The 15,348-nt window shown below is 45.2% G+C and overlaps 1 protein-coding gene across 4 annotated transcripts in view; it reads right to left on the bottom strand.

The window, feature by feature from the left end:
- SLC35D2 (solute carrier family 35 member D2) overlaps positions 1-15,348 on the bottom strand; it is a 207,241-nt gene that overhangs the window by 175,189 nt on the left and 16,704 nt on the right. For 3 of the 4 annotated variants that reach the window (XM_073545946.1, XM_073545948.1, XM_073545950.1), the window contains 3 exons: positions 14,473-14,559; positions 9,865-9,932; positions 2,055-2,126 (listed from right to left, as the gene is read on the bottom strand). In XM_073545946.1, the coding sequence (XP_073402047.1) occupies positions 2,055-2,126; positions 9,865-9,932; positions 14,473-14,559 (227 nt within the window). The remainder of the gene's footprint in view (positions 1-2,054; positions 2,127-9,864; positions 9,933-14,472; positions 14,560-15,348) is intronic. The other variant, XM_073545947.1, reaches the window with a different exon arrangement.

Genomic DNA, 15,348 nt, shown 5'->3' with positions numbered 1-15,348 from the left:
TGTGTGTGTTTTGTGTTTTTTTATAACTCTCTAAGCCTATTCTTCAAATTGAAGGTCAAGTACTGTTAAGCAGGATATGATGTTCAACCAGACCAACCAGTTGTAAAAGAGACATGAGATATGGACCAGGAGCTGTGATTTAAGCGTTTACTTTAGAAATATTTATATTGCCTTTGTTATTCTATGCAAACAATGAGGAGAATGAAAACACTACCTTTCATCGCCTCCATTCCTTGCCAATATTCGAATCTAAGTGATATAATTCTTTTATTTTTTTGAAGGTGCGGAAAATTCTGCAAATAGGCTGCTATGTGCAAGTTTAATTCATATTTACTTTTCCTCATTTCTAAGATTAGTGACTAGTGATGAGCGTGTATACTCGTTCCTCGGGTTTTCCCGAACATGCTCCGGTTTCCTCCGAGGTATTTTGGCGTGCTCGGCGATTTAGTTTTTGTCGACGCAGCTGCATGATTTGCGACTGCTTGACAACCTGAGTATATTTGGGGATTCCATAACAAACAGGCAATCCTGGGTACTGCTCTCTTTTTGTTTCCCCCTCCCTAGCCTCTTTACTCCTGTAATTTCCTTCACATGGATGCAGGGCAGTCTTTTACTTGCCTTTTTGGCATGGCTTACATCTAATCCAGTGAGGGAATTCTTGCTACCTCATTGTGATTCACATTTTCGTGTATGTATGGGGGGAGGGAACATTCACTGGTTTTTAATTACCGGTATGTTTTTAATCATGTTTGTCAATAAAGTTTTTTCCATTTTTATCTATAGTATTGTTGGTGTGCATACCTTCCAGTGGTTCTTTTTTCTTTCTTTCGTACTGCCCACTCCTATAGACGTTTAAGTAATCAAGAGGAAGTGAGTGGCCCGCCGCAGCCCTCAGTTCTTCTTGATTAGTTATATGTCTGAAGGCAGGGACAGTGACTCGGGGCTGATTGGGCGCAGAGCTCGTGTCCCGCAACAACCTCATGTGAGCCCCGGGAACGCGAGTGGCGCCGGAATGGGAAGCGAGTATAGGTGGTTTTATTTTAACAAGGCCAAACATGGGAAACTGCTAGGACAACCCATTTAAGCAACACCCCATCTCTGCTATGTGCTAAAAGGGGAAGCAGAAGATACTCTCGTTTCTACTCTAGGCCATTTTTGCTTTCACGCTTGCAATACCGTAGACCAGTGTTTCCCAACTTCAGTCCTCAAGAGTCACCAACAAATAATGTTTTCAAGATTTCTTTAGCATTGCACAGGTAATAATTCCATCACTTGTGCAATTCTAAGTGATGATGAAATCCAGAAACATGGTCTGTTGGTGGTTCGTGAGGAATGAAGTTGGGGAACACTGCCCTGGACTATCCGGACTGTTGACATTATTGCCTTTACTACTCTAGACTAGGGATGTTAACATTATCCCCTATATTAGATCAGTGAGAATGTTTGTTTGTAGAAGTCATTTTTCTACAGTAGTCCACAAAGAGCTTTTACTCTTCACAGAAGCAAAATTTTATCATATTAGGGGGCTCGGAAATTCCAGAAACTCACCCGATTTAACTAGATGTTGTATGCCGCAGTGTTTCAGAGACTGGCATACCTGGCTGCAATTGTGACAGGTGCCCTTAAATAAGCTGGAGTAAGGTCACTGATGTACTCTGGGATTGTGTGTGCCTTTGTTCATTTGTAACTTATTAAATATGTCTATATATAACTGGACAATGCTTTGCATAACACTGTGCGCTGCTGATGAACCTGTCACATGATGCAATGGCGTAAAAACTAGCACACCCTTCTTTTGACATTAATAAAATGTCATCCTTTGAATTTTTGTATTTACATGAGATTAGTTATTAACTTTTATGTTATATTTTTGTATATACAAGACAATATACTGTTTACCATACATATGAGCCAACCTACCTCCCGCATACATACTAGTTATATGTACAGTTTATGGTGCTCGATCTGGTCAAACTAGAAGGTTTGTCCTACAATTTTTCATATTCTCTTAAGAAAATGCTAAATATATAATTATAAAAAATATATATTCTTACCTTAAAATTATTATTTCAAGAATTAGTGTAAACAAAATAGAAAACTTGCGAAGAACTGTAAACATTGGCAAGCTACGAAGACAAAAGTATAGAGGAAGAAATTTAATGCATTTTTTAGCTAAATTCTATTTTCACAGCTATTCATGCTGCACATACTGTTAATGGCAAAATAAGCCAATACAAGGTACAATATCTCAGTACTTAGACATCTTAACTATTTAACCCTATGCTTGACCGAACACATTTTCATTTTTTGTTTTTGTATCTACATGCGATTTACAGATAAGCACACAGACATTAACATGGCCCCCTGAGGAAGCCCATGCGAAACGCGCTTTGGGGCTGCGTGGTCTAATTGTGCACAAGGACTTATATGGCTAAGATCCATTTTGATGGCACTTTATTAATTTACAGTGACTTGTGGTGTCCCAATTACAAATATATCACTAATGGCAAATACAAAATTTTTATCTGATGATTTTTTTATCTGATAGTTCTTTAATCTGATGGAGAATCGTTCCCCTTGGATCCCGGTCAGACGCCTCTCACCCAGTCAAGCCAGATCTCACACTTTGCACTGACGAGGGACAGTACCCGAAACACAGTGTCTGCAAATTGAGATTCTGGTTTGGCTTTTAACCTAAGTCATGTGGCAAGCCTCATTAAAGGGTTGAAATTGACTTTTAGGATTGCTACTTCCAATAGGTGGCACTAGAGTTCTAGTATATAATTCCTCTCTGAAGAGGCAATTTGCATATTTAATTTCCCAGAGGAGCATTGCAAGGCTTAAAAGTCTCCTCACATTGGCATGCCAGGCTTGGCATGTCACTTTCCACAAGGAGAAACGTTACCTCTTGGATCCCTTAAAATACATTTAAAAATGTGTTCCTCATTCCGTAACAAATACTTTTATAAATCAGACATAATTTATTTTTATTTATTTTACACATTTTGCCTCCTATAAGGTCTTTGGTGGCATTACCATATTGAAAAAGCAGAGCTGTCACAGTCTGCTATGACCCAGCAGCTCCTGTTCCCTCCCTGTAAACAGTGACCACTGTGCATGGAGGTGGAAGTGCTCTCACCGCTTCCTATTGCTGCATACACAGCGATTGTTTGGCATTCTGTATACACCAATTAAGAAGGCACAGTGTATGGAGACTGTGAGAGGCAGCCACATCCCGATCCCACAGCTATATGAGTAGGAGTGGGAGCGTCTGGATGTTTAAAGTCAATGGGTGGTCCAGAAAGTGTGAAAGAGTAACTGACATTTTAAGTTTTTCATCTTCCATAAATCAATGGTGCACGTGAAAATAAGCAGCTTTGTAATATATCTTGTCAGTGGACTTTGTTTTTTTTTTCCCTCTTGGGTTTATATTCATTTTTTCATTCATGGGTAAATTCTGTATTCAGGGAATAGATATTTTCCTATTCCTGAGATAAGAGATGACAGTTGGTGCTTCTAATATTCTATGAAGGGTGAGGGGAAAAAGGGGACAACGCTATAATCAGACACAAACATTCTGCTACAAGTTCTCCTAAACTGACAGTAACAGTCCTCCATAGAACTTTATGATCACCAACTGTCAACTCAGTAATGGTGAAATCTGTGTTCACTGAAAACAGATTTTACGGATGAATTGAGAATTTTGAGAATGAAAGATCAATCCAGGAGAGAAAGAATTGAATTTCTCTCATTAGATATATTACAATGCCTCTTATTGTCATGTGTACTATTAGTTTATGAGAAAATAATCCAAATAAAATGATGGCTACTCTTTAAATGCATTTTCTGTAGACTTCAATCCTGGTGGAATGTTTACTCTTCTTCAAAGTAAATGTTTAGTCAGTATTTCATTTGCTGATACCCTCTGTAAGTGACATCTTTGATATACCTGATTTTTCCCTCAAACACTTTTTAGTGAAAAGTTCGCCTGAGGTTTATGTGCAAATTTTCCTGTTAGTGCACTCAGGGACAAGGAAATTACACTTCTCCACCATTGCAATAATCTGACCAAACCTGTAAAAGCAACATTTCTGGTTATTGTCTGAGGGAATAATTGCAGCATAATTGCTGGTTAAATGGCTTAAAGTAATTCCTGTATTTGGTCTTCAAGTCATAACTTGTCCTTTAAAGATTCAGAATTAAAAAAAAAAATTATATTATCATCATTTCCTTTTCGACACTCTATTTGCTGCTGAGCACTAACCACCAAAGCAACCATAAGAAACACAAGCCTGAGAAAGTGCCACCTGGTAAAATCAGAGCTCTGCATGGTCACTTCATGGCTGGGAAAATATAAGGGGTTGTCCTCCACTCAGAGTCGGTTTTAGACAAAGTGGAGCCCTGGGCAAAAGCTTAAAGTGGGGCCCCAAATGCTCACATATTGCACATCACACAGAAACATTTCGGTTGTATTTACATGCGCTGAGTTCAGGCCGCTAACGAGCATGATCAACAATATTGAAGCCGTGCGACGCTTGTTTCCCGGCTTCTTTAGGGTAGATGCACACGTTCAGTAATTGGCAGCTATTTGGATGCAGCACATGTCTGCTGCGTCCAAAGAGCTGCCGGCTATTGGCATGCTGTGGTCTGGAGACACATGCCACATGTCCGTCTACGCGGGTGATCCGCAGGCATCTGTGCACGCATAATGGACATGGGATTTCTTGAAATCCGATCCACTATGCTGTAACATCTGGACGCTGCACAAGTACCCAGCGTTCAACCCGCATCGTTTACAGACCGTGTGCACCTACCCTTACTCCGGCTGAGGAGGAATGATTGGTAAAGAAAGTCCTTGATACAGTATATTGCAGGTCCCATATAGGACACATAGTAAAATGCACTCCCCATGGTCCTTGATAGAGTATAATGCAGCAGCCCCTCAGAGTAAACTGCAGTCCCCCTCAGAGTATAATGCAGCCCCCTCACAGACACGCAGTATAGTGGAGCCCCTCACACACAGTATAATGCAGCCCCTTCAGAGTATAATGCAGTCACACACACACACACACACACACACAGAATAATGTAGCTCCCCAGAGAATAAAGCAGCCCCCTCAGAATATAATGCAGCCCCCCACAGAGTATAATTCAGTCCCCCAACAAACACACACATAGTATAGTACAGCCCTCCACACACACAGTATCATGCAGCCCCCCACACAGTATAATGAAGCCTCTCCACTCACAGTATAATGCAGCCCACACCAGTACTGTGCAGCCTTCACACAAAGTTTAGTGCAGCCCCCACACAGTTTAGTGCAGCCCCCACAAAGTTTAGTGCAGCCCCCACACATGCACAGTATTGTGCAGTCCCCCCACACACAGTATAATGCAGCTGTCAAGATCCATTTTTGGATTTGTGGCAGCTCAGGTTCCTCTCACATTAAAACTTTTTTCCCTTCAGGCCAGCGGGGGTTAAATGCAGTTTTTTCCCCGCTGGCATGCTGGTATTACTGCAGTGCTGCTGGGTCAGCTGATGTTGTTGGTGACCACTCCCACCTCCTTTAAAAGGTCACCTAATGCATCAGCTGGCTGTTGGTGATACAGTTCCTTTTTGGAGACCAACCTTTGAAGAAGCAACTCTCTGGTGTCAGCCAAGGCTGGTGTTTGGAGTCCTGTTGCTGTGCTATCTGTAGTGTGGAGTTAAGCAGCGGTGTGCACAAGCTAAGTGTTGTATTTTTGTTACCTTGTCCCTTTGGTGTCTGTCACTTCACCCGGTGTGTTTTTATCTGCAGAGGTGAGGCTAGAGCTCCTTGACGGCCAGTGCACTAGCCTGGGCACATCGAGGAGACAAATAGGGACGAGGTATCCTGACGTTGGCAGGGGGAAGGACCTGCATAGGGTGTTAGATAAGAACAGGGACTGGCTCAGGGTAGAGCTCAGGAAGTGACCGTCCCTGATTCGCTATTGTGAGGGCATTCTTCTCCTCTATTCCATCGGCATTGTGTTGCTGGGCCATTTAGTGACCGACCAACCTCTGAGTCATGTCACACTGGTCAGTCACTCCGTGACAGCAGCCCACACACAGTATAATGCAGTCCCCCCACGCACAGTATAGTGCAGCAGACACACACAGTATAGTGTAGCATCCACACACACAGTATAGTGCAGCAGTCTCCCTACACACAGTATAGTACACACTCACCACAATATAGTGCAGCAGAAACACACATATACACACAACACAATATAGTGCAGTCCACCCACACACAGTATTGCGCAGTAGACACCCACACACACAAAATACTTGCCTCTCCTCCTCGTTTCCCTGCTGCTCTGGCTTCTGCAGAGCATCTCAGCATCTCATCAGGTCCCCTGTTGGCACACGCTGCTGAGTCAGAGGCAGAAGGGAAGTGATGGGAGAGGGAGTGTCACATGACTCTCTCTCGTCCATCACTGCTTTCAACAGTATCTGCATCTATGCTGGTAAGTTGAATACACAATGCGAGGGCGGAGCGGCACCAGGCCCCTCTTACTCAGGGGCCCCATAGCGGCCACTGGCTGGGGGCTCCTGGAGGAGCGGGGGCCCTAGGCAGCTGCCTGATCTGCCTGCCCCTAACTCTGGCCCTGCCTCAACTTTGTGCTCAGGATATGTGACTAACATCACATTGGTGGGGTCAGACAGGCTCGGACTGGCCCACATAGGAACAGGAAAATCCACTGGTAGGCCCCTGTGAAGGAGTGCTTATGAGCAGTGCTATTGCACTTGATTCACTATTTGTAGAAAAGTGTATCATATAATCATGCAGTAAACAAGCTGGGCAAATTGACATTACATAGAAGCAAAATTAAATTTACATAGCTGATGTTTGCATGCAGCGGATCAGTGGGCCCCAATAGTCAATGTTATTGGTGGGCCTTTGCCAAGCCAGTCCGACAGCCAGCACCACTTCACTAATCAAACATTTATGGCCTATCCTAAGCATACGTTGGGAAACAAAATAAATAAACACCACATGTGTTTTTTTGCCCATAGTAAAATTCTTAACAGTCGCATCTGGGCGCTGCATCGGTCCTGTTCTGCAGTTTGTGCTCTGAAGGGTCACTCCAGTATTTGCTTGGCAAGTCAGAAGTGACTTCTCAATGTTAGGGTAGGAGAACCAGAAGGAAGCTCTTATAGACTTACATTGAGAGCTTGTGAGCGTTAGCTGTGGCTACTAATCAGTCAGGAGATGCGGGCACAAGATGACGGACTGGAGCGGTGCCAGGAGGAGCAGAAGACTACAGCTGGTAAAAATTTTACCAGGGGCAGGGAACAAGTATGGGAAAGAGGGTCCCCGTCGAGTGTCCGGGTCGGAACCAAGGGGACCGTGACCTGGGTTCCGGGGGAAGCTGTTTCCGGGGGACAGAGTTCAGGGACGGACCATGGAGACTGACAGGTGGACTGGGGGAGGAGCCAATATAAAAGGGGCGGGGAAGAAGAGTCACGGTGAGTAAGCAGAACAAGACAGAAGGAGCAGGAGATCGTGGGAGCGACTGAGAGCCAGAACGACTCAAGAGCCAGGAAGGAGGCCAGAGACAGGAGAGATACTTCCCCTGGACATCAGTGGGACGGCGCAGAGACGACCGTCCGAGAACCGCTGCCCTGCGTCAACCAGTGGCCGCCGCCGCCTTCTTCCAGCCCGCGGCCTGCCCGCGGTCACCAGCGGCCGTTGCCGCCTCTCTCCTGCCCGCGGCTGTGGCCTGCCCGCGGACACCAGCGGCCGCTGCCACCTCACTTCAACCCGCGGCTGCGGCCTGTCTCCCACTGCCCGCAGTTGCTCTGCCCTCACCCGTGGTCGTGGCAAGCCCAGTGCCGTCGGCGGCCACCACTGTCCCGCTCCAATCCGTGGCAAGGGCTGAGCCTCTGCTTGCCACGGATTCCCCGTCGCAGATGCTAGCTGCACAGATGGCCTGTCACCCGACACCCTGCAGCGCTGTCGCTTGCCCCCATCCAGGGGCTGCGGCCTACTCGTCCAAGGACTCCTCCGGGGCCGGAGGTGCCCCAGCGCCACAGGAGCGGTGGAACGCTCGAAGACTATAGTTAAGGACCCGTAGTCGGCCATACCGCGGCCCTATAGTGACCGGCTCTCGCCGGATGTAGTCGTGTTCTACTCTGTTTGTGTTTACTGGTGTTGAGCCCCTGCGAGGGCAACCCTTGTTCCCCCTTTTGATCGGTCAGGCCGAGCCTGAGGAAAGTCACCTCTAGGCCTATAAACGTTATTACAAAAGCACCAAACGGTCTCGCGACTCGTCACTGCATCCTGTATACCTGCTAGTACCACACAAGGATTAATGATACCACACCGGTGGCAAAAAATGCTAGCATGCTGCTTTAACAATTGGGTAGAAAAAAACAGGAAAAATATTGCTGCTATCTCTATTGCTGGTCAGGTACACTTCTCAGCACACTTCTCAATACTCTGAGCAGCCACCCTTATAGTAGTGTAGAAGGACGGGCTTCAGACTAAAGACCATTAAAACTTGTATGGCACTTTTTAAGTATTGACACATTCTCCCTCTTTTCTATTCACCAATACACATGTTCTGTCCGCCCCACACTGTAATACAGATAAAACAAAAAACTAAAATGAATAATACAAACAGATCAATTGTTACACTAGAGATCAAAACCACGTTGTATTTCTGTCAGAGGAAAGCAACAGATAGGAGTTCTGCATGTAAAATAGTCAAGATGCCAATTTTTATTTTACCCATACATATTTATAATTACATTTCTTTTTTTTTTTTGCAGCAAAATATATATTATACATTTGGATTCCATTTCCCGGATGCTTATTTATCCTTAAACAAGAGTTAAAATAGAAGCACAATGGAATGACAGGCAATGGCTACGTCTTGTCAACAAGAGAAGGCTGTACGATAGGTTAGCAAATAAAGTCTATTGGGACAGATGGATTCCAGAGATTCCACCATCGGCCAGGGGAACGGCACTGAATGGAAATGAGATTTCTATGGAGTTGATGTTGTAATTAGTGATGAGCGAGCGTGCTGGGATGAGGTGTTATCCGATCATGCTCGTGTGCAAATAGAGTGACTTCAGCGTGCTCGAAAAATATGTTTGAGTCCCCACGGCTGCATGTTTGGCTGCTGTTCGACAGCTGAACCACATGCAGGGACTGACTAAGGCTACTTCCACACTTGCGTTTTTTTGCGCTGTGCACCGTGCACAGTGCAAACGCACATAAAAAACGCATCATGCGTTTGTGTGCTTTTTTTGCAGGTTTGGGTGCGTTTTTTAAAAAACGCATGCTTTTTTTGCGCATACGTGCGCATTACCATGCGCACGTATGTGCACCCCTAGACTATAATGGGTGTTTGGCAGTAAAAAAACGCATTGTGTGCACATGCGTTTTTTGGGGGCAAGTCGGATGCACAAAAAATGCAACAGGATGCATTTTGTGCTCCCGAGCACACACTACAAAAAAACGCATGCGCATACAAACGCGTACAAACGCATGTGTATGCGCACCCATGTAAAAGATAGGGAAAAAAACGCATGTGTTTTTTTGCGCTAAAAAACAGCTAAAAAAACGCAAGTGTGAAACCAGCCTAACAAACAGGTAGTCCCTGCATGTGTTGCGTCTGTCAAACAGCCGCGATACATGCAGTCAATGCACCTCGAACATATTTTTCGAGCACACCGAAGTCACTCTATTATCACATGAGCATGCTCGGATAACACCTGATCCCAGCACGCTCGTTCATCACTAGTTGTAAAGCTTATGACTAGGTATTTCATATTTGACAAAACCTACATGACTTTAGAACATAAAAGCACAATTGAAATATTTTCCTTACCTTAGTTTCTGGGTACTTGATAATCCCGTTAAATGATTACCAATGTATAAAAAAGGCAAAGGAAATAACTACAAACAGAAAGAAGTGACATTGGATGTAAAACGTTGCTTCCATTAAGCCAAATGAGCTACTGGTCTGTTAGAGTTAAAGGGAATCTGTCACCGGAAGTTGGAGGCCTATGCAAATGGCCTGTGTCCGGTCCGATGGGTGGTGTTTCTTCTTCTTTCTCCACCCCATCCATGGCCCCTGTCCACAAGCTTTGCGCGTATTAGAGAAGTTCAACTCCATAGTTTGTGCGTGCACAATGCAATCTTGCTTCGCACAACTGCGGGCAAAGCTGAAAATCATTACTGCGAATGCGCCAGTACACTATGTCCCTGAAGTACTTTGCTGTGTTCAGGGATATAGTGTCCCGGCGCATGTGCAGTAATGATTTTCGGCTTTGCCCGCAGTTGGGCAAAGCATACTGCGCGTGTGTGAAGCAAGATTGCTTTGCGCAAGTGCAAACTATGGAGTTGAACATCTCTAATACCGGCAAAGATCGCGGACGGGGTTCACGGATGGGGTGGAGAAAGAAGAAACACCGCCCATCGGACCAGACACAGGCCATTTACATAGGCCTCCAACTTCCGGTGACAGATTCCCTTTAATAAAAGCTTTGGTTTCCTTGTACATTTGTACTCTTCTAGATTTCATTTTGAACAGTGGCAGATCTTTGTTTAGATTTCAACTGATTATTGCCTATTGCATCAACAGCTTATCTGTACCAAAACTTTGTCTATATTATCATACATTACTCAGATTTGCAGGGGGATTTCACTCTTTTCATTAAAACAGCTGAAATCCTCAACATTAGCCATGCTGCAGAATCGAAAATCAATAGCATGCCCCTGAACACACAGATGGATAGTACAGTATATGTCAAAATATAGCTTTATGTTCACCAGTGGCAGATTTACTGCAGACATTTTTACAACTGCCCAGAGAAAAAAATAGCTTCTAAAAACAAATCTGCCATATGTGAACATACACTTGCTCAGTTGTGTCAGTAGCACTGGTAATACAACAGTGTCTGCAAAAATGGAAAGTCTGGAATGCCAGTTACAAGTGTGTTTGTGTAAGGGGGTGTGGGCTTTACCCCTTTAAATATACATGCTACTATTTATACTGATCTGTACATAATTGTTATATATTTCATTGTGTCGTGTTTTCGTATCTTTGTACGCTGTGTAAGATAGGGACAGTGCAGTTAGGGAAAAGGGCCACTAGATGGAGGCACTGAGTACACTGCATGTTATGGTTTAGTTGTAGGGCACTTAAGAGTTAACACTAGGAGGGGTAGCTGGGGAATAAGATAGAGAGACGTCCTGTATATAGTGAGTCAGGGGTAGACCCCTGTGTGCTGCTCAGGTGGCCTATGGCCTGGGCTGCTCAGCTACCATGAAATGTTCTAAAGTAGAAGCCCAGCCATCCCTGGAACGGAGTGGGAGTATAAGGAAGGAAGAGAAGAGTAAAGAGTACAGTATGCGAAGCAACAGTAGTGAAGAGTGAAGCAATTCACAGAAGAAGTTAGAGTTGGCCACCGTGAAAGTGCGTGGGCAGGATAACCGTAGAAGGGGTGGACGACCCTGTAATCAGTATTTCCTTGTCTGAGATGAAGTAGGCTGCAGGGAGATATTTTACAAGTGGCGTTTTCACCGGGCTCCTTGTCCCGTTATATCTTTGTGGCCTATTTCGTGATGCAGAAGAAGAAGTAGGGAAAGACAGAGAAATGTATTTCTAGTACTGTGACGAATGTGCTGGAAGTGTTATGGATGTGCTGTGTCCTGAAGATAATAAACCTGTATTTGCTTTGGACACTGCCTCCTGTCCTTTGAATGCAAGGAAGAATGGGGGACACAGCAGGGAAGAAGCAGCTGCCAGCACAGTGAGTACGGATTGTGCTGACATGACTACAACCCTGTCGTTATTTTACATTTGCAGCTTTGTTTCCAATACTGGTCATCTGAACTGTTAGTTCTGCAGACAGGCTAAGGGCTCTAGCTGCGCTCTGTAGTTCTGCAGACAGGCTAAGGGCTCTAGCTGCGCTCTGTAGTTCTGCAGACAGGCTGAGGGCTCTAGCTGCGCTCTGTAGTTCTGCAGACAGGCTGAGGGCTCTAGCTGCACTCTGTAGTTCTGCAGACAGGCTGAGGGCTCTAGCTGCACTCTGTAATTCTGCAGACAGACTGAGGGCTCTAGCTGCACTCTGTAGTTCTGCAGACAGACTGAGGTCTCTAGCTGCGCTCTGTAGTTCTGCAGACAAGCTGAGGGCTCTAGCTGCGCTCTGTAGCTCTGCAGACAGGCTAAGTGCTCTAGCTGCCCTCTGTAGTTCTACAGACAAGCTGAGGGCTCTAGCTGCTTTCTGTAGTTCTGCAGACAAGCTGAGGGCTCTAGTTACTCTCTGTAATTCTACAGACAGACTAAGGTCTCTAGCTGCACCCTGTAGTTCTACAGACAAGCTGAGGGCTCTAGCTGCTCTTTGTAGTTCTGCAGACAGGCTGAGGGTTCTAGCTTCTCTCTGTTGTTCTGCAGGCTGAGGGCTCTAGCTGCACTCAATAGTTCCACAGAAAGGCTGACGACTATAGGTGCACTCTGTAGTTCCATAGACAGGCTGAAGGCTCTAGCTGCACTCTGTAGTTCCATAGACAGGCTGAGGGCTCTAACTGCACTCTGTAGTTCCGCAGACAGGGTGAGGACTCTAGCTGCTCTCTGTAGTTCCGCAGACAGGCTGAGGGCTTTAGCTGCTCTCTGTAGTTCTGCAGACAAACTGAGGGTTCTAGCTGCACTCTGTAGTTCTGCAGACAGGCTTGGGGCTCTAGATGCTCTCTGTTGTTCTGCAGACAGGCTAAGGGCTCTAGCTGCGCTCTGTAGTTCTGCAGACAGGCTGAGCATTCTAGCTGCACTCTGTAGTTGTGCTAACAAGCTGATGGCTGTAGCTGCTCTCTGTAGTTCTGCAGACAGGCTGAGCGCTCTAGCTACTCTCTCCTCAGCCTGTTAGCAGGACTACAGAGTGCAGCTAGAATGCTCAGCCTGTCAGCAGAACTACATTCTAGCTGCACTCTGTAGTTCTGCACACAGACTGAGGGCTCTAGATGCGCTCTGTAGTTCTGCAGACAGGCTGAGGGCTCTAGCTGTGCTCTGTAGTTCTGCAGACAGGCTGAGGGCTCTAGCTGCGCTCTGTAGTTCTGCAGACAGGCTGAGGACTCTAGCTGCTCTCTGTAGTTCTGCAGACAGGCTGAGGGCTCTAGATGCTCTCTGTAGTTCTGCAGACAGGCTGAGGGCTCTAGCTGCTCTCTGTAGTTCTGCAGACAGGCTAAGGGCTCTACCTGCACTCTGCTCAGCCTGTTAGCAGAACTACAGATTGCAGCTAGAATGCTCAGCCTGTCAAAAGAACGACATTCTAGCTGCACTCTGTAGTTCTGCAGACAGGCTGAGGGCTCTAGCTGCGCTCTGTAGTTCTGCAGACAGGCTGAGGACTCTAGCTGCTCTCTGTAGTTCTGCAGACAGGCTGAGGGCTCTAGATGCTCTCTGTAGTTCTGCAGACAGGCTGAGGGCTCTAGCTGCTCTCTGTAGTTCTGCAGACAGGCTAAGGGCTCTACCTGCACTCTGCTCAGCCTGTTAGCAGAACTACAGATTGCAGCTAGAATGCTCAGCCTGTCAAAAGAACGACATTCTAGCTGCACTCTGTAGTTCTGCAGACAGGCTGAGGGCTCTACCTGCACTCTGCTCAGCCTGTTAGCAGAACTACAGATTGCAGCTAGAATGCTCAGCCTGTCAAAAGAACGACATTCTAGCTGCACTCTGTAGTTCTGCAGACAGGCTGAGGGCTCTAGCTGCACTCTGTAGTTCTGAAGACAGGCTGAGCATTCTAGCTGCACTCTGTAGTTCTGCAGACAGGCTGAGGGCTCTAGCTGCGCTCTGTAGTTCTGTAGACAGGCTGAGGGCTCTAGCTGCACTCTGTAGTTCTCAAGACAGGCTGAGCATTTCTAGCTGCACTCTGTAGTTGTGCTGACAAGCTGATGGTTCTAGCTGCACTCTGTAGTTCTGAAGACAGGCTGAGCATTTCTAGCTGCACTCTGTAGTTGTGCTGACAAGCTGATGGTTCTAGCTGAGTTCTGCAGTTCCGTAATAAAATTTAAATGCAACTAATCCATTGTGCATACATTTTAAAAACTGCCGAGTTTATTTTTCTGAACATATTTTATTTTTTTCCTAGAACAGGTGACTGGTGATAGAATAGGGCCTGCCAACTCTTCACAGACAGATGAGGTCTTGGGAGAGAAAAATCTGTTGAATTTCAGGAGATGATCCTTTTATTCTCCCTGGAGATAAGCCTCTGCCAGAGGAGCCTGGCAGTAGATCTCCCATAGAGAACACAGGAATACCAGGCTAAGCTGAGCATTATTGTGTATGGGGGAGTGTATTCACATGTGCAAGATAAATTGCAACCATTCCTGTACCTGAAAATCTATTCAAAACATCTGAGTATAGTTTTTTCTGCAATACATGGATGGACGACTGCCCACCCCATTTTGATAAATGAAATAAATCAGAAATGTAATTTCTTACCTTTCTTGGAATATCCTTGTCAAAATCTGGAAATGTGATTATTCCTTGCACCTTTCCTATGTACAAGATAACAACTGTGAATCCCATCTAATAAAACAGAGACATAGTTTTAGTAACTAATACACAGATAACGCACCCAAAAAAAGATACAAATCTTAGAAGGCTGTGATACAGTTGTCAAAACAAGTTCTGTTCTATTTTACGAAAACTAGAACGGAGACCAAGAGGAAGAAGTATCAAACATCTTCCTAACAAATAAACCTAAAATATATATTTAATCACAGTATAAAAAGCATGCGCAGAAAATACTTCTATGAAAAAATGGAGTAGATGCATAAACAATAGTTTAAAAATCCATAGGGACTAATTTTCTGTCCCACATAGAAATAAATACTTCATAAAAGTTTTTTCAAATCCTCAGAGCGCTAATCGTAGTATTCCAATCTAATAATCATTCAATGGATAATGCTTAAGAAGCACAATGTTAAAATCCAATAGTCATACAACAGGCTTATTGGTAAAAAAGTAGTAGCACCTGTAATGATGTTGCAGTGGAAGTTCTCCTTCTATAAGCGGTTTGATGATAGAAGATAGGCGCTGTAACCAACAGCGTATAAGCCAAAAAAATTATATGTTGTATAATACAAGGGCTGTCCCGGCCGGTGACAGCCACTTGTTAGTGTACTCCACAGTCAGTCTTTGAAACGCGTTGGAAAGTATTCTGGTCCCTTCTGCAACCAGTAACCAGCGCAGTCAGCGGTATCACGTGCTGACTGACGTCACGAAGGTCCTGGATGGCTGGAAAACAAGCAGATGCCAGGAGCACGCTAGATTCCCCACCGCTGCGTTCAGGCTGGAGGTACACTAACAAGTGGC

Source organism: Dendrobates tinctorius, unplaced genomic scaffold (genome assembly GCF_039654945.1).
Source record: "Dendrobates tinctorius isolate UK_male_01 unplaced genomic scaffold, ASM3965494v1 ptg000144l, whole genome shotgun sequence".
Lineage (NCBI taxonomy): Eukaryota > Metazoa > Chordata > Amphibia > Anura > Dendrobatidae > Dendrobates > Dendrobates tinctorius.
This window is presented reverse-complemented; position numbering and strand designations above follow the sequence as displayed.